The sequence below is a fragment of the Peromyscus maniculatus genome, chromosome 9 (assembly GCF_049852395.1).
Source record: "Peromyscus maniculatus bairdii isolate BWxNUB_F1_BW_parent chromosome 9, HU_Pman_BW_mat_3.1, whole genome shotgun sequence".
Lineage (NCBI taxonomy): Eukaryota > Metazoa > Chordata > Mammalia > Rodentia > Cricetidae > Peromyscus > Peromyscus maniculatus.
The window spans coordinates 101,216,508-101,235,973 of record NC_134860.1 but is presented as its reverse complement, the minus strand read 5'-3'; the positions used below and the strand labels follow the sequence as shown (position 1 = coordinate 101,235,973).

The following is a 19,466-nucleotide window of genomic DNA, read 5'->3' as shown; positions in this document are numbered from 1 at the left end:
AAAACCAAAAAAAAAAAAAAATGTTACCTCTCAGGCTGGAGAGATGGCTCAGAGATTAAGAGCAATGGTTGCTCTTCTGGAGGTCCTGAGTTCGATTTCCAGCAACTACATAGTGGCTCACAATCATCTATAGTGGGATCTGATGCCCTCTTCTGGCATAAAGGCATATATGCAGTCAGAGTACTCATATACATAAAATAAATAAAAATAAGTTAACTCTCATAGTATGAACTATATACAACTTGTGATCACTATAATTACCAGAAATCAATTTTAGTGAATAATAGTCAAACATTATGGAAACTCATTTTATTTTTGTCAGCCATCTGTAAACATAAACTGTAACATGAACACATATAACATGTTTATAATCCATAGCTATTACTTCTCAGATAATTTGTACACCCAGATTTTGAAATGCATGCAAAGAAAGTTTAACAAATTACACATCATATGATTTTACCTATCACCCATAAGGCTATTAATTTCAGTTTTAAGAATAGTCTATAAAAGATATGCCTGTGATAAACTGAAGGAAGACAGTTAGGTGAAATTATTTATGTGTCCCAATACTGTTAACAAATATACCAACATATTTCTAAACAGCAAACTTAAATTTCTTTTAGAATCAGACAACTGGAAAAACAAAAAAGGACCTTGGAAATCATTTTGTCTAATGCCTGCAGTGCCACAGAAAATGTCACAGAAGTCGGGAAACTTTAAGTGATTTTCTAAGGTCCAAACAACTTGTTACATTGATCTTGCTGAAAAACTTTATAACAAAATTTCTACGTGCATTTTCTTTTGCAGAAAAAAAAGAAGTTTATCTTGCTCCCATGCCTATTTGTCAGGGTGTCAACAATGCTCTAATACAAATTATTAGGGGAATATAGGCGAGGAAGATGGGAAATTTGGTTATAATGAAAATCAAGATGGGCAGCCAAATATAGAACAGGGATGGCCTGTTCAGGGCTGACAATGCTCACTACCATTGACTTTAGTAACTAGAACTATGTGAATGTTTATCACTAAATCTTGCCAGATGGTTCTTTTCATGTATGTGATCTTATTCAAAGTAATTAGATTATTTGTGCAATAACAAAATTGTTATTTTGCTACAAGAGATAATCTTCGATGTAAATCTTTTCTAGAGCATATATTCTTAAAATGTAGCTTTGAATTCCTTAATGAAGGCTTTTCTTCTTCATTTCCACATATCAGTGTTACTGAATCCACTTTGCTGAAAATTTAAAAACAAAGTTAGAATCATTAATCAATATGAAAATAAAACCACCATTAAAATGTGAAAAAAAAAAAAACAGCCATTCTCCCAGGGGCTCCTACTGGATGAAGCATTCTCTCATTCCTTCTGGTCCTGAGTTCTGCACTCTGGCTTTGGTCAAACACGAAATGCCACACGCTGGGTGTGTGTATTTAAGAAACGAGGAAGAGCCACAGCTATGAGTGGGAAACAATCTGGGGAAGGCAGAGGGCGGAGTACAGATATAATCAGGCTTAATCTTATGACTGATGCTGAAGCCTGATGAAACACAGGTCTCTGGGCACTCTTCCAGGTGTAGCCACCCAGTAGCTCCTTCAGCTCACCCATTTGTCATTGACTTCTGTACTTTTGATCCCCATGTAGGAACCCCTAATAGTCTCATTCACTATGCCAAAGTCAGCAGGAACCAAGGTCCTTTAAACATCGTGACTATGGTCAACTGTGGTCCTTCCCCTCAGTAGAAATTTGTTTCTCTTGTGCTACTTACTATTGAATCTAAAAATAAATTGAATGTTCTTCCTTGCAACAATCAATTAAATCTTACAGGACTTTATTTTTCCAGACATATTCTGCATGTGTTTTAGATCAGTACTTACATTTCTCATGCTTAGTTAAAAATGCACGCCCATAACATCTTGCTTTCTCTTTACTGATGCTAATTAAGAGTCCAAATTATAGTAACATTTGGTCTTGCATTGTTAAAAAAACCCACAAAACTTACATGCTATATTTAACATAGAATTATATAAAATTAACCATTTCAGGTAAAAGTAACATTAAAAGGCATTCGTTGTATTACCAGATTATATTTAAATGTACTTTCAAGTCCAAGTCCAAATGGACATTCACAGAAATGATTCAACTTAAACAGTCATTTAATCAGCAAAAATTATTTCTGCTTCACAAACTGGAAAATTTTCTAAAATAAATGGCCTCTTTGTTTACACTGCATCCTGACTGATACAAAAACTAGTATAAGTATTGACTGATTTATATCATTAAACGAAATGCTGTCACAGTTGAACTATCTGCCACTTCCTTCTTCATTAGATGCATTTCATAAAGTATTGAACTTTACTGGAATATTTCATATTTATCAACACTAAATAGTCACCAGAGTTAGTGAGAATAATTGCTGCTCACAGAATATGGCACTTACCCATCACTTTAGAGTAGCAAGGCTCACAATGTATGGTCTGTCTATAAATCCAGATACTATCACCTGCCTGTAGATTTTCCAAAGGCTTCTTGCATATTTCACACTAAAGAAAACAATATGTGGAGTTTATATTATAGACTGAGAATGTATCCTCAAGGAAGTGAGAATGGATAAACCTTTCAGTTCTTCTAAGACCACCTTCCTGAGAAAGTCACAGATAGCCCCGAAGAGATGTCACAAGGAAACCGAGTGTGCTTGCCTATCATCACATGCCAAATTTTTCAAATAAATCTCTACAGCATCCTTTCAAGTGCAGGTGAAGTCCAGAGAATCTTTACCACTGAAGTTTTCTGCACAGCTCACAATGGAGCAGACAGAATTTTTTACAAATTGGCTATGCCGAGGACAGGATAACCATCTAACGTCTCAAACAAAAACACAGATTTGTATTTGTCATCTGCTTGTACAAGGGAGAGCTGTGCAATCCGGGCACAACCTGTTGAACCAAACAAGTTGCTGATCATACAGGGATGGGGTGGGGTTTGCCTCCATTTTTTTCAGACCTTTCTGCTGCTCATTGGCCAACTTCCAAATATGAGTTGCTGGTTGGCTTTCAAGATGAATTCACTAGAGCAAATTGCCTTTGATCCATTTATTAAACATTTAAACTAGTTTAAGTGGTTCTCTGTTACCATGGCTGTAGAGCAATTTGTCTTTTTCTATGAGTATGAGGAACATTTTTCTTCTGTCATAGTCTCTAATGCTTAAAATGGAAATGAGTCACTTAAAACATAATAAACGAAAGTTATTCCTATTTACTGAGAGCAATCACCAGGAGAATTTCTTATTTTAGAAGATTTTATGCATACTAATTTTAAATTTTGAAGATATATGCTTTTATTTAAGGGAGTATATATTGAAACTAGAAATACTTTCATGTTATAATCAAATACTTGTTTTCATTTTCAGATTATATTTTTATAATGCTATATTGGGCTGTGGCTTAGTTTGTTTTTTATATTTATTTATTTATTTGATGCATGTGTGCCATGAGACTCAGGAGGAGAGGTCAGAGGAGAACTTGTGAGAATTAGTTTTTTCTTTATAGAATGAGGGTTCTAAAAATCAAATTCAGGTCATCAGACTGGCTGCAGGTTAGTATACATGCTAGGTCATCTTACCAGCTTTGTATCCAAAACAAATATTTCTGATTGCTAGGAAATTGGTGGACAAGCAACCAATGGACAAAGTAGTACATCTATTTGGCTAAAGTAAATTTTCATCAACCACAGAATCCATCACAGATCTGTCACTAGATGGGTCATCATAGGTCCATTACTAGAAAGGACCCAGACTTAGGCAAGTGATTTTCAAATTGGATGCATACTAGACAAATCTAAGGAGCTTTTAAAGCTACTGGTGTCCAAAAATAATCTCTGAAATCTTAAATTTTTCTGAGTATGCTAAGATTTGTTTTCCTTAATCAGTCTCTGTGATTATAACTTATAACCGGCACTGAGAACCACAGCCTGCTCAACGATCTATGTTACAGGTAGGGAAACCAGCCGTTGTCATGTGAGTGATTGCCCAAAGCCGCATGGACACCACACTGTGGGGCAGAGTGGGGATGGAGGTCTTCAGATCCCCAGTGCGGTGCTCATGCAATGACACGTGAGTGAGGTGTGTGACCGGCACACCACCACTGCAAAGGTGAGAAGAAAGAGCTGACTAAAACCGAACTTGGATGCATTTGCTTTTGAACATTTCTGTTACTTATGAAGCCACAGTTAACCACAGTCTCAACAGCAGACTGAGGTTAAACCACTGTGAGGCCTGAGTCCTGAGCTCATGACAAGAGAGCTGCTAGCTTTATTCTCAACAGTCCATTTTCCATGATGGAGTTGGTTACACATTCGCTGCAATACACTGTTTATTAAAATGCTACTTAAGAATGAACAAGCATTCACCTTTTCCAGAGCCTTAAGGTTCCTGGATAAGGGATGTGTGGGGAACGAATTCTAAGCCTAAAGCCAAGGTAGTAATTATAGACCTTGGAGGGTGGAACTGCAGAACATGAAGAAATACTTAAGTAGCATGTTATTGATGTGGATTATAGAGAGTTTAAAGTTTTAACTTCATTCCAAGTATCTCAATAAGTAAATGCAGTTTTCCTTGTCATTGTGCAACCTTATACTTAGTAACATGAAACAAGCGCATGTTTACCTTAAAGCAAGTGGAATGGCAGCAGATTTGTAGTTCATCTAAAATCATTTTAGTCTCTACCCCCAAGGGCTTGCGGCAGTAAGTGCACATATCTCTTTCAATGACAGACCTGTAGTGACATAAGAATTAAAAACCATTTAAAATTGCCATCGTGTGGAGACAGGCATATTCTCTGCAAAATCATGCGGGAACATATTGATCCTGATGGAGCTTCAGGGACCACACGAACATCCAAAAACATGCTGTTTACTTATTCTCCTGACAGGATTAATTCCATAACGATGTCAAGGAAACAGCACAAGGGAAAAGTCTCAGGTTATTAATTTGCCAGCAATCAAGAACATATCTGGGCAGAAAAGGATGCTCAGTTTCCCAGTTGAACTACAACAAAAGCATTCCTCAAAGCTTAAAGAACATTTAAACTAACTTACTTATACACTGCATAGGGAAATTGTGCATCCGATTAATGCAAATTTTTAATTCTAAAAACATCCAATAGGTCCCAAATAGAAATCCATTCAGGAATGTGTTTATGAACTCATAAATGATGAATCTACAGAGTCAGAGTCATCTGAACAGTCTCATGGTACCATGGTGAGAAGCAGGATACAGGGATGTAGATCACAACAAAATTAATTTATTCTCTAAAGGAAGGTATGACCCTGCCAAAAATTAGATAAGAGAAAAAATAGTTTTTCTTACTTATTTTAGAAACTTAATATTCAACAACAAATGAACTATAGATACAATCAACACAATAAAAAAATTTAAATCATGCTAGAACCTTAAGAAAAGGTTCTTTTCCTTTTGAAAGGTCTCAAAATTGTCTTAAACAGCTCCTCGCAGACTTGAGTGGTTTTGAGGTATTATTAGCATGTAGGTCCAAAGTTTCCAGGGTAGCATATATGATGAGATAATGAAATAAAAATAGCCAATACTTGTATAGTGCATACATAAATTAATCTTGTCATGATCTGCATCCCTGTATCCTAACTCTATTATGCTACCAAGAGAACTGGCCTCATGACTCTGACTGCACATGTATGCAATACGTGTACAGTGCAATACTCATATAGCATATGATGTGTTGAATGTACATGTATGCAGTATGTGTATAGTACAATACCCATACAGCATATGATGTGTTGACTGTACATTTATGCAGTATGTGCACAGTACAATACTCATATAGTATATGATGCGTCCAGTGCATTTTCCCATGTGCTTTACTTTAAAAACACGGTTCATCCTGAGAGGTCAGGATTGTTATCATTTGTATCACTTTATAGAAAAGAAAACAGGGACCCAGAAGAGCAGGTGAACTGCTGCTCATAAAGCCAGGGAGGAGCTCTGAATGGAGCAGTGAGATCCAGAGTCCTTCGCCTGCCTGTGAGGCCTTCGAACCTCCAGAGCTGAAATGAGCTAGTCATGCCCAGACACCACCCTTCCACCACCAAGAGAACAAGCAGAGAAAGAGGAATGGAGAGGAAGAGAAAGGGAGGGGAAAGGCATTAGGAGTAGATAAACCTTGTCTGGTTTTACACTTCCAGTCATGCTAATTGCATCATCCTAATCATTATATAATACATATATATGTGTGTAAATGTAAAGATTTACATATATGTAAATTACACAACAATTCATATATATATGTGCAATTACATAGTGGTTTATTTATAAATATTTGCAACTTCTAATTTATTCTACAACTACTTGCATACACATGCCTGGCAAATATTTCCCTATGAATTGTCCATATCTTCACATGTGTGTGTGTGTGTGTGTGTGTGTGTGTGTGTGTGTGTGTGTGTGTGTGTGTATAACAAGGCTTCCCATTTAAGACTGCAAGCACATCGCAAGTAGAAAATAGTGCCTCTGTATCATCATCTCACTCTATCAGCACTGATAAAGATCCAGAAACACGGGGAAAGAAGAAATGGCCTCTTCCAATGAGACGCTCTTTGCACTGGAAAGGCCACGGCTGTGAAATGCCATCAGAGAAAAGGCTGCTCCATTTATTTCCCTTAGCAAGTGGAATGTCAGTTTGTGTTTTCAAGAGTCACCTACTGTGTGCCTGCTAAGTGCTAAGTGCTGCATGAGAAGCAGAAGCCACACCTGAAAACAAGCTCGGTCCTTACTCCAGGCAGCCACGTTTCCAGCCCCTGTGGCAGAAACCCTAACAGAAGAAAAGTGGGCTCTTGTGTACCAGCCTGTTTCTAGAAGTTAAGTTGAGATGCTAATGATTTTCACTTGCATCCCTGGAGATCTGCAAGCCACTCTCCTCTGAATATCACCTAGAGGCCCCCATGGAATGTGAAACAGTAAGGAGGGTCACCAGAAGAAAAAGCCTGGGATGCGGCCAGTTCTCCATCCAGCATTAAATGTGTACTCATCCTAACCCTTCTAGGAACTGAGATGAGTCCATGTGTTGGACCAGGACGTCCACGTAGCTACCTTTGGAAAACCACAAGAAGGAAGGGTTGAGGGCAGTCTAGTGAAGCAATAAAACCTAGGTACTTATAACACTGCAGGCAGGGGACTCTTGGGAATCACCAGCAGGAAGAAGGCCCGAGAAGTTTGGAAGGTGTGGAAAGGTCTTCTAGAATAACAGACATAAAAGCCAACAGCGGCTAGGAAGCAGGTTCCTGAATGCAGAACTGTGCTGGGGTCTCTTTGTGTATATTCCTAACAGTTTCCTACCTGTCTACCAATCAAAACCATTTCCAGACAAAGGACAAAGAAAAATATACATGTATACATGAAAGTGTGCATGTTTGTGTGTATATAAGTGCATATATACACTTTATGTCTGTAACAGAAATATAAGCATACTCACCTATCTGAAGTTGAGTAAACAGTTTGTATATATTTTCCTGAGATATTTTCCTGATATCCATCCTTTGGTGATTTACTAAAAATGAACATATAGAAGCATGTGAGAATCGGGACATTTCCCCTCATATTGCCCCCACATAGGTAAGGAAACATGCATCCCTTCACACATTGTTATTATATTATTATTTATAATATTGCAAACCCAGATGATATCCTTACACCTTTCATTTTTTTAATCTGTAGAAATAATGATGCAAAGCCCCAGCAAGTCAACACATAACACACACACACACACACACACACACACACACACACACACCTTTGCCAAGGCTATTGGGTTTGTAAATGACAAACAATGACTCAATCCTGAATCCAACTCTAGAGACTTCATACCACACTGTGCCATCTGTCAGTATAGACTTTCAGAAAGTCGGAGATACTTGAGGGACATCATTGTCACATTAGGGTAACAAACAAACAGTAGCAAATCCGTCCTTTCAGAATATTCTACCCTACATATTATTGGTCTGACACAATACAGTATTATCTGTTATAGTTACACCTCTCAAATCTGTGTTTGTGTCAAAAGCACATTGAATTTGTTAAAACGACGACAGCCAGGACCCGCGTGGCAGAGTTTCTGATTCCTTGGGACTGAGATGGGGCCAAGTGATTTTCACTTGTAACAAGTCTGCAGTGATGCTGTTGAAGCTGGCCCCGAAACTACAGTTGAGAATTGCCGTCTGAACACACATACACAGCTATTCCAATAACATATACACAGTAGTTTGCCAAAGCAAACCATAGCCAACATGGCTAAATAATTCAAATATGGTTTAGTTTCTGTACTTGTATAAATCAAGTTAATATTTTTAATCAATTATTCAATAAGTAAAAAAAAAAACAGAAAGTAGTGTTTAGTAGACTATGCCTAATTCTAGAGATTTACTGTTTCTTAAAAATTGATACCAGAGTTGTTGGCCTTAGTTTCAATGAGACATTTCTTTAGGAAGCAAAATGTATCGATGTGCTGCTGTCCCACAGGGCTACCCATGTGTGCACACAGAGTACCATGTAAGTGTAGAATAAATGCCTATTCCTTTTACCCTATTTGCCAATATTTTGTGTCTTGTCTTTACTGTACATCATCCTCATACTATTTACATATGTGTCAATTTCTCTCAGATTCAATAACTACTTATTATTTTAATTTTTTTCCTTAAATATTTTCTCTTTTGGTTTATTTAAAAGATAATAGGAGTTACTGTCATGGAGCCACAATAGAGTGAGATTTGAATTAAGAAAAAATTTCTTTGGAAGCTGTATGCTTAAGTTACACAATGGGTTTGACCCAAGGAGACATTGAGTTGCCCTGGGAGGTCCCATGCACACAAAAGATTCCCCTGAACGGCTGTCTTGGGCTTATTTGAAGTAAACTCACACATGTCACATACGTCTGCATGTGTGTGCTTTGCCATTATATTACCCTATAATTAGGCCAACTCTCACTGTTTATACTCCTTGAAAACTAAATATGTTGTGATCCACAGCCTCAGCTGACATTTTTGTCAGTATCATTCATTCCATGCAGATGGTTCCATAGAGCATCCATAGATGCTCTGCAATTTAGGCTATGTATGTTGACCTGTGTTGGATGGGAAGTAATTGTACATAGAGTCTTTGAATTAAGGTGATTCAAATTAAAAGGTTGTTATAACCAAATAGTCACACATAGTTATGTAATAACATTTGATTATGAATCCTATTACTTATTCATTAGTGATTTGAAATACTTTTGAGTATATACAATGACTATAAGTCATTTATCAACTGCTTAATGTTGGAAACAACATAAATATTATATGTGTAGAACTTACAATATTCTTAAACTATCTTCTCTATGAAAAAAAGCACACCCTGAAATGGTAGTACCTCTTACATGGCACTGATCATTTCATAGCTATAAAAAAAAGCGAAATATCTGAAGCACTTTTCCGTTACCTATTCTCCACATAGGTCCTTGTATAGATAACAGTGTCCTTAGGGCCAGCATTCCTGGTTCCAGTATTGGAGCTACAATAAAAACATTTAGTTTCATATTGAAATGTAACTTGTGAGAACAATAAAAACAAAACCATTTTTCCAATTCAATGCAAAAGGTAATATATATATATATATATTAGTTTATATCTCTTCTATTCAAATGAAAATGTTCAAATGTTATTGACAAACTCCCGCATTTTGCCACCCCTTCCCACTCAATTCTTAACATCCACTGTCTTGTTCTACTTCAGTATTAGTATTCAGTATTAGTATTCATTCAGTATTTCTACTACTGTGAAAACTAATGATTCAGTACATTTGTCTTAGAGCATGAAGATCATTCCATCTATCCATGTACTGTATTTTAGTGTCTTTTCTTCTGATGCCCTGTTCATTTTTAAGCCATAAATTTCCCCCATAACTTAGTTAAAAGTGGACTTTAATTGACTAGTCAAACCTCAGATTTAATGACATATTCAGACAGATCTAGTTCAAGAATGTGAATACACAGGATGGAGAGATGGCTCAGTAAGGAAGAGCACTTGTTGTCATAGGGAACCAATGTTTGGATCCCAGCACCCACACTGGGTGGCTCCCAATCATCTGTAATTCAAGTTCCAGGGATCTGATACTTTCTGGACTCTACGGTACCAGCACATGTGTGGTCACATACATAGACTCGGTTATACATATATCCACACACAATAGAAAATCAATGAGTCCTTAGAAGAAGAATGTCAACATCAATGTTACAATCATGTTTTATATAATTGTAGACTTTAAAGCAACAACCACATTCTATATTTTTCTATGTGCATCCCAGCAATAATTGAGTTGCTGACTCAACAATATCATGTAAGGGTATTTACATATAGAAAGTTCTACACTTTAAAAAATGATTAGCTTGCATGTAAACAAATAAACACAGGGATAGTTCTGTGTTTGGTTTTGTAATTATCTTTAGTACCTGAGGCTGTTTCTGGCCTCATAAGAATAGACAGAGGTTCTCGTGGACTCCTTGAGAAGAGTGTTGGTGAATCCATTGACTTGGCCATCTAGCCTGCAAGAGGAAGCATATGTGTTTGGCACTCAAAATCAAGATCACTTACAAATGCTTTTGATTTATTAAGATTTTACTCAGTAGACAGTATTTCTTTACATCTACCTAGTTTCTGCACAGAGACATACAGTAAAGTATAGCAGCCTGCTTTACATGTTCCACTGGCTCCACAGAAATCACTGTCTTACCTTCAAGAATAATCCACAAACACAAGCATAATATCTAATGCTACGTTAGAATGTATTTTCATCAAGGATGGAAATTGGTTCCTCAATCATTTTCATAATAGTGATGCCCTTTAGAAAGCTTCCTTTTTACCATATATCTAAGAACTCATCAACTTAATGAATGATCCAGGGGTTGCTCTGAGACACTTCAGTTCCCGCTTTGCTTTAATGAAAGGTAATACTTTGAAGACTACAGAAGTCTGACCTAGATTTCCGCTGATCTAAAAATGTCATCGTGTTTAACAGAGCATAAACACATTCAGTTTCTTCCCTGCAACAGAGGAAATTCTCAGTGAAAAAATAGTGAAAGTTGTAGCATTTTTCTCTTCTGTGTTGGTAAGCTTTGAGAGCAAAGTCATGCAAGCCCACAGGAAAGCTCAGATTTTCATTAAGCCTTATTGTCAAACAGGCTGTCTGTGGGTGGGTTTGTGCACTTCAGTGCTGGTGCCCACAGAAGCCAGAAACACCAATCCTCTGGAGCTGGAAAAATAGACATTTGTGAGCTATCCAACACGGGTGCTGGGAATTGAACTCTGGTCCTCTGCAAGAGCAGTACATGCTGTTAACTACTGAGCCTTCTCTCCAATCTTGTCCTATATAACTTTTAAAGAAGAAAATATGTTACTTGATCATCTCTGACATACAAAAAATAAAATTAATAAAATAAATGAAAATCTTAGAAGAAGGTACCTGAAACTATTTTAGTTTTTAAACTATAAAAAATTTTTAGTCTTTGCTAAACATACACTAACATTTCCAAGTATGAAGCTGTGAATTGAAGTCAGGATAACTTTTATCTCTCTTGTGTTAAAAGAAACTTTACAAAGTTTTGATGTGTTGCTGGTGTGTTGATTTTAAATGCATCAGGCCCTAACATCATAAATTTAAAGTTATTACATTCATGTGATTATAAATGTGTATACACATTTCTATGTCAATAAATGTTTGTGGGTAGTTGTGATGTAATTAACATATTATATATTCATCCATAATAAGTTACTTTATGTTTATTTACCTTTAAAAATCTTGCTTTAAAGGAGATGTTTTCAAGTTATAGCAAGTAGTAAAAATGTGGATCACTACTGTCATAGGAAGTTTTCTCTTGGGATCACTAGACTTTGTCATTCCAAGAACAACAAACTTGGTTCTGAATTGTTGAAAAATATTCAAATTTAGTACTTTCCTAGAATTATTAAGACCTCAGTTTCAAACTCCAGCCTCACTAAATAAATATTAATTAGATTCAAATCACATAATACACACCATAAAATTTAACTTAAGCAATTCATAGCTACCCAAGAAGAAGGCTATGGGAGTCGTTGAAATGAATTTATGTTGTCTTTAGTGGTGCTAATTCAAAACATCACCCGTTTATAAAAATGCACAGACAGAAGTGGGCAATAATCTGTAAACACTGCTGTTCTCTACTCAATTGGGTTCCTTAAAATGCATACACCAAAGTCCCAGTCTTCAAGATATTGTTTCCTCACCAACCTTTTCTTGTTTCATGAACAGAAAAGGGAGCAGCTTTTAAATCAATTTAAGTGGAAAGTTCCTTAACAGCATTTAAACACTCAGAGTGTATATGGCATTGATCACTTTCAAGTAATGTTTGCCTGAAATGGGTTAAGCGTCAGTCCTAGGCTGTGGATGCGCCTCTATGAGCCGCAGATCCTACTGAATATTTCTTTTCTCTCATTCAGTCATAGACTTTGCTGGGGTCACAACAAAAAGGCACAGATGATCTGGAGAACCAGAGCAACATAAACTCTATCAGCTTCAAAGGCATTTTGCAGACAGTATGGGAAAAGACAGCCAGCTCCTCTTTCCATAGCTATTCTACTCTTTGCAGGAAATACCCACAATATCATTTCTTACATAATCACAGAAGCTTTAAAAAAAAAAAGCAGAGGCACCTTGGGAAGGTTAAAAAAGGAAATGAGTATTTTTAGAGTCCTTTAAACATGTGGAGAAGCATTGTTACACTTGGAGAAGTTATCAATTCCTTCCAAAGTTGTGTGTAACAACAAGGTATAGCTTCTATCCTTAATATTCCTTTTAATTTCAAACAAAGTATTAAGAGGCATTGATAGTGTGAAAGCCCTTATACTCTGTTGTGCAAAGAAATTTCAAATAAGATTTTGTTTTGTTGCTATGAGAAATTTGTGTGTGTGTGTTTGAACATGAGATATCCAAGGAAGAGAGCTGCAGGGCGCTTCTTTCCCTGCTGAAAACCTACCAAGCAACAGTGAGTAAAAATAAATGCTTACAAACCAAGTAAAGGGCTTTGAATTTTCATGACACCTTTTATACCAAGTAACAGGATGGAGCAACAGGAATGAGAAATTCTAACACAATTAGAACATTGTTAGTTTTTTTCTGTGTTAGATATTAAGCATATGGTGCTGTAACTTTTCTGATTTGGATAGTACTTACATTTAAATGCCACAATTCAATTCAACTCCCCCAGAAAATTTTCTAAACTATCACTCAGGTACAAAAGGAATTCCTAAGAAGTAAAGCCAGTTGCAATCGATCTTACCTTCCATTCTTATTTTCAGATACGTGAGAATCTACTTCAGCCAAATTTTCTAGGTCCTGGTCTCTAAAGAAAAAAAAAAAAACCATAATGTGTATGTGTGGTTTAGTTGTAACACAGTTGTAGGAAATAAAAAATATTGCAAAAAAAAAATCAGTACATCATCTTAGACACAGTCATTTTTGGTTTAGAAGTGCCTAGGAGACTAGAAATTGGATATTGAACTATTTAATCTATTGGTTTGTAGGTAAATATGCAAATATGGCTGGACTAGCCATGAAGGGCAGATAGCAGGCTTGCCTAGTATGCAGAAGGTCTTGGGTTTGATTCTAGCACCATTTAAAGGGGTGTGGACACCCCTTTATAAGTGACAGGGAAATTGCTTTTCAAAAGCTTGGGAAACCCTGTCTAAAAAGTGTCTAGCTCAGACTGAATGGGTGCTAGGCTTGTGTCCTGAAGCATTGATCTCAAGTTCACATGGATTACCTCATTCAAATTTCACAAGATCTCACAGTTCTGGCATCTGGAACTTGGAAACACTGAGTGAATCTCCCAAAGCCTGTGAACTAACTTACAGAAGAATGAAGAACTGAACTCACACTACCCTCCTCACACAAAAACCAATGCTTGGATGTTTTTAGCTGGAGACTTCATTCACACCATTGGGTTATAGAAATATAAAACCTCAGACCAACAACTGAATAAGAAATTCACAAGGTAGAGGATAAATGTGATGATGAGATTAGGCTGTCTCAGTGATTTTACACCTTCCATGATTTACAGGGTCTTCCGGCATGTTATCATAGATTAGTCATTTGCATAGTAGCCTAATGGTAAAAGATCCTGTTTGCTGTTTTCATGAGTTTGGAAAAGCCTTTGTTATGAAGCCTCCTGAGGAGGAGCACCACTTTGGAATAACAGTGAGGCTCATTTCTTCTCCTACTTCCTTCAGTACATGCTTCCTTAGGCTTCATTTTTTAAATGAGGCTCCTGATATCCAGTACAACATGGTTTTGGTGAGAAAAATACAAAATGGCAAAATGATTAAGTTGTGAGTAAACCAAGTAAAAGAAGAGTAACAGTTAATAGAATGCAGTAACCTAGCAGTGAGTTAGTGGTCAATAGTTAATAGACTGTGGTTTTGTCAAAGTGAATTATTGATTCCACAGTCCTGAGGGGCCTTTTCATTTTCGTTTCATTCCAAAATTTTACAACATTGGAATTAACTCCAGTTTCTAAAATTCTCCCTTCTTGCTCTCCAAAATGTTGGATTCAAATAAGGTTACTCTACAAAGAATCAGCATGTAGATTCTCACTCACAAAATTAACATTGTTATGGAAGCAAAATACAATAAAGTACCCTCATGCTTATGTGGAGAGAGATTTAGTAATATCCAAGTCATTAATAATTGATAAACTATGCAAATTAGCCAGCGCACTTGAGCTTCTTAAACTTCACACTTAAAAAAATATTTGTGTGCTTTTAAAAAATGTAGAAATTAGTTTAAATATCTTTAATGTGAGTTTAAATATTCCAGTGAAATGATGTAAAATGTACCTTATTTCAGGAATATTAATTGATGTTGTAATCTGAATGATGACACAAAATTCAAAACTGAATTCCTCCACATTATCAGCCAAAGTTGTATAAGGTCAATCCTGCAAATTTATAATGCAGATAGAAGGCTTTGAATTTGCCTAAATGATGATTTGTCACTAATTATTGCAAAAGCCATCATTGTGATATCAGAGGCTACCTATTATCCTAGCAGCCTTCACTAGTAAGTGTTTCTTTCCTGGTTGAAAGCTTGAGACATGGACTGTCCCAGTGTTCGTTCACACTGGCAGTGATAGATGGTGACAGATCACATGACATGTGGATGTTGGGAAATCAGCATCCTGTACCAGGAAGTTATTCTCTTTCCACTGTGATAACATTGAAGTAACCAGGTGCTGCATTAAGGAGGCTGTGGCTTTTTACAGCTTGGAAGTAAGGTCTAATACAGACTTGAGCAAAGTATGTGTTACATAAATATGTGAAGATACAAGCTAAGGAGAAAAGTCTGGAAGAGAGTTCCCCCCTCGTCGAGTCCAAGAGGAAATCAACCCTGCCATGATGACTTGACCTCAGGTTTCTCAGTTCCAGAACTATGAGAGAGCATTCTTCATGTGTTTAGGTGATTTAGTTTATGAGTTTTTTTAGGGTGTTCCTAAAAAGTCTGTATTGAGTTTCTCAAGAACGGTGCACTTGTGACTGCTACAGATATTGAGTATTTCCTTGCCTACAAACTTCATGCTTGCTCTTTGGGCTGTAGTTTTGGAGAGAAGGAAAAAGAATAGCTCCACCTGAGGAAGCAGAAGGACCCAGATTCTTGCAGATTCAACAACTTCAACAGGAAACTCAAAAGCTGAGCCTATGCATGCATTCAAAGAAGATACTCCCAAAGTAGGGTGAGTCTCCAAAGAAACGATATTATCAGGTTTCATAAGGTTTTCATATTTTATTAGATAACAGCACACATCAAGTTTGATTGTGTAAGCTATAAGGTTTGTAATTTGAATAATCTATACCAATATTTAATGCAAACTTAATTATGAAAATCACACAATATGCATTTGCTTGGGGTATGAACACTGATGGATAGCATTAGCTAGATGTGTAGATCCAGTAAAAGAACTTTAGACTACCCAAGTTAAAGGATGCAAAAATAAACACTTTTTAATTAAGATCACATGTATTTCATGGCATCTTTTACACTGTGGCAAAAGATGAAAAACTGTGAGTCAAAGTGTGGAAAATAGATTTTTTTATAGAAGTCCAAGCCAAATGTTGCAAGGTTGAGCAAATGCTTGATTCAAAAGTCTTTCTGTGACTTTTATTTTCATTTTGGTGGTAGGAATCAAGCCCAGGGCCTTGCACATTCTAGACAAGACCTTTGCTAAGCTATATCCATAGGTCTAAGAATTCCTTTAAAATGAAGATTTAAATGCATTTTGGGCAGACTGTGAGTTATTTAAGAAATAAAGCCACACACATATTTTTCAGTATAAGAATTCTCCATGTTGTAATAACATAGTGCATTCCCCATAGTTGTGTGTTTTATGATACTTTGTGTTCTGACAAATAAAGCTTGCCTGGAAATCAGAGAAGCAGAGGAGCAGCCACTAGAAACTTCTTACCTCTATGAATCCTCAGACTGAATTGGGTGAGATCCTGTGTCCACTTGCCTTATATTCCTGACTCCATCTCCCTAGTGCTGGGATTAAAGGTGTGCACCACCACTACCACCAGGCTCTGTTTATCTTTGAGACTGATTCAATCTTGTGTAGCCCAGGGTGACTTTGAACTCCTGATTTTCCTGCTTCCCCCTCCCAAGTGCTGGGATTAAAGGCTTGTGCCACCACTGCCTGGCCTTTATAGTTACCTAGTGACTTGCTCTGCCCTCTGATCTCCAGGCAAGCTTTATTTGTCAGAACACAAACAAAGTATCACCTTACGGGCCAAATCAACATGAAGATTCTTTCTCATTAGCTTTTCCTAGGATGTGTTCCCATGTGAGAAAGTTATTAACTCAGTTTTAACCACTCTTCCTCTCTTGTGTGCGTGTAGGAGGAGTTTATTAATAGGGTACAATATGTTTCTCTCTACACTGCTAACTTAATCTGCTTCTGTAAAGTGTCCAACACATTTACAAAATTAAAGCGTTTTCATACAAAAATTAACTATTTTTTCTTTTATGTCAGGAATTCATATGAGGCATTAGATTTTTAGCTCAAAATGAATCTCCTTGAAAGGAATATTGCATTTAGTGAAATAACTCACATAATTCCTTGGCTCACTGACATAGCAAAATGGGATGACATTTACATACTTTTATAATTCTATTCAATAAGCATTTTATATTCTTAAAGATTTTATATTCAAGAAATTAATAGATATGAGTATGATTTAAATATTTAAAATATAACACATAACTAATAATTTTAGTGTTCCTGAGTCACTGTGATTTCTTGAGACTATCATAAGCAGGAAACAGTTATTGACTCAAGTAAAGAAATCAGTCATATAAAATAGATTTATTTTATTTAGTTTCAGTGGTAGGGGCTTAGAATGTTGGAGATGGAATACAATAGATTTTACCTAGGTAGACTATCATAAAACGTTGATTATTCTGATATTTAGTCTTTATTTCACATTATATTTATTAAAAATTTAATATCTATCAGGCATTGTGTCATTATGCTTCGGCACTATATAAAGAAAGAAACAAGGTAATTCCATTCATACCTATAAAGACCTTATTAAGAGATTATTAGACAACAATTCACTCAAAATTTATATATGGAGCCGGGTGGTGGTGGTGCACGCCTTTAATCCCAGCACTCAGGGAGGCAGAAGCAGGTGGATCTCTGTGAGTTCGAGGCCAGCCTGGGCTACCAAGTGAGTTCCGGGAAAGGCGCAAAGCTACACAGAGAAGCCCTGTCTCGAAAAACCAAAAAAAAAAAAAAAAAAAAATTCATATATGGAATGCTGTACATATGGAGGTTGGAAGGGGCTTCCCTGAGTCTGAGTGAGGAATACCAGGCTGGTACCCAAAGGATACACAGTAGCTTCCCCAGCAATGCAAGGAGAGGGGAACCAAGAGTACAAGTCAGAGAGAATGGGTATGGAAAAGGGTTTGCTTGTGAGAGAAGAGTAACCGGACTCGGGGGAATCACACAGAAAACATCGTGGTGGTCTTTGGAGCACGGTTAAGGAGCATGGCTGTGACCCAGTGGTCATAGGAAGACACTGGAGGATTATACTGGGAAAATGACATCATCAGATTCCTGTTTTAGGAAGATCACTGTTCATCCCTGTGGACAGAGTGAAAGTTAGAAGTCATGACTAGCAGCAGGAGTGGTTAGAAGGTCGGAAAGTAACCATCACTACAGCAGCACCATGGAAAATGCAGAACCACTTCCAGAGATTGTGATGAGAAGCATCTATAGGGATGACCAGTGGATTCGAATGAAGCAGTAGAGTAACTCACCCCATGTTTATGTCTTGAGCAGAAATATGAGAGACACACAGCAAGGAGCTAGGAAGAAACTGACCTCATGTTACAGTATTAAAATCTTAGAAGGTATAAGTTAACAAACAGAAAAAAATGTTGACAAGTGGAACTATAACTACTAACAGAAATTATTTTTTGCTCTATGTGAATGATGCCTTTTTTTACTAGAAAATATTTAATATCACTTTTTTTTTAATTTTTGCAGTATTCTTCAGTACCTATTTGGAAGCAGAAGTTTAGAACATTAATAATTAATCTAACATCAGCTTATTGACTACAGATAATGGGGTCTATCTTTAGTGCTGGTTCACATTACTACTAAAAGCCATGCTATTTCTCATTGAAGAGATGGAAATTCTGAGCACATCTGTACTTGTTCTGGTTGCCATGTTCCTGGGATCTCAGGGTGCTTGTATATTTTTCTGATGGATGAGTGAAGTCTGTTCAGTCTCTAACCGAGAATTAAATCTGCAGCTGCTGGAAGTGTCACCGAGGTCACACCGAAGATCGGATTCACGGCGGCTTTACTACCAAAGGATCAGTGCATGTGTCGCACTGCACTGGTGTGAGAAGGCTTTGTGACGGTTCATCCCACTAGTGTGAGCTGGAAAACTCCCTTTTCTTTGCCTATGCTGCAATCATGAGGGCAGCATGGTGACATGGTGGATTCAGGTAGTTGAATCAACCCATAAAATCGCTCTTTCCTGTCTGTCTGTTGTGTGATGATTCTTGGCCATTTATCATCAAATCCACCACACGACTGGAAAATAGTCAGACAGGTTACCTTAGCTGACCAAGCTGTCGTCATAGAACTCTACGGTGCCAGAATTTTTTAAATCCTTTTAATAGTAATGTATTTGCATAAGAAAAAAAGTCCTCTTTCTGTGGATTTCTGGAAAAGGAGTTGCTAGCACACAAACTACTTTTTATAAAGTTTGCCTCTTGCAGTAAAACCAGAGGCAAGACTCTTACAAGAACGGCCATTGCCAACACAACACATTCGATGGTGATAGGCAAGAGGCAGGAGTTGGCACGTTCCCC

General features: G+C 37.0%; 1 protein-coding gene across 8 annotated transcripts in view; it reads right to left on the bottom strand.

Moving 5' to 3' along the window:
* Positions 1-294: 294 nt before the first annotated feature.
* The window catches only part of Scel (sciellin), a 97,652-nt gene continuing 78,480 nt past the window's right edge, over positions 295-19,466 (bottom strand). For all 8 annotated transcript variants that reach the window (XM_015996699.3, XM_076545519.1, XM_076545517.1 and 5 more), the window contains 7 exons: positions 13,372-13,434; positions 10,510-10,602; positions 9,501-9,572; positions 7,501-7,575; positions 4,665-4,773; positions 2,442-2,544; positions 295-1,240 (listed from right to left, as the gene is read on the bottom strand). In XM_015996699.3, coding sequence (XP_015852185.1) covers positions 1,224-1,240; positions 2,442-2,544; positions 4,665-4,773; positions 7,501-7,575; positions 9,501-9,572; positions 10,510-10,602; positions 13,372-13,434 — 532 coding nt within the window. In that variant the 3' untranslated portion in view covers positions 295-1,223. The remainder of the gene's footprint in view (positions 1,241-2,441; positions 2,545-4,664; positions 4,774-7,500; positions 7,576-9,500; positions 9,573-10,509; positions 10,603-13,371; positions 13,435-19,466) is intronic.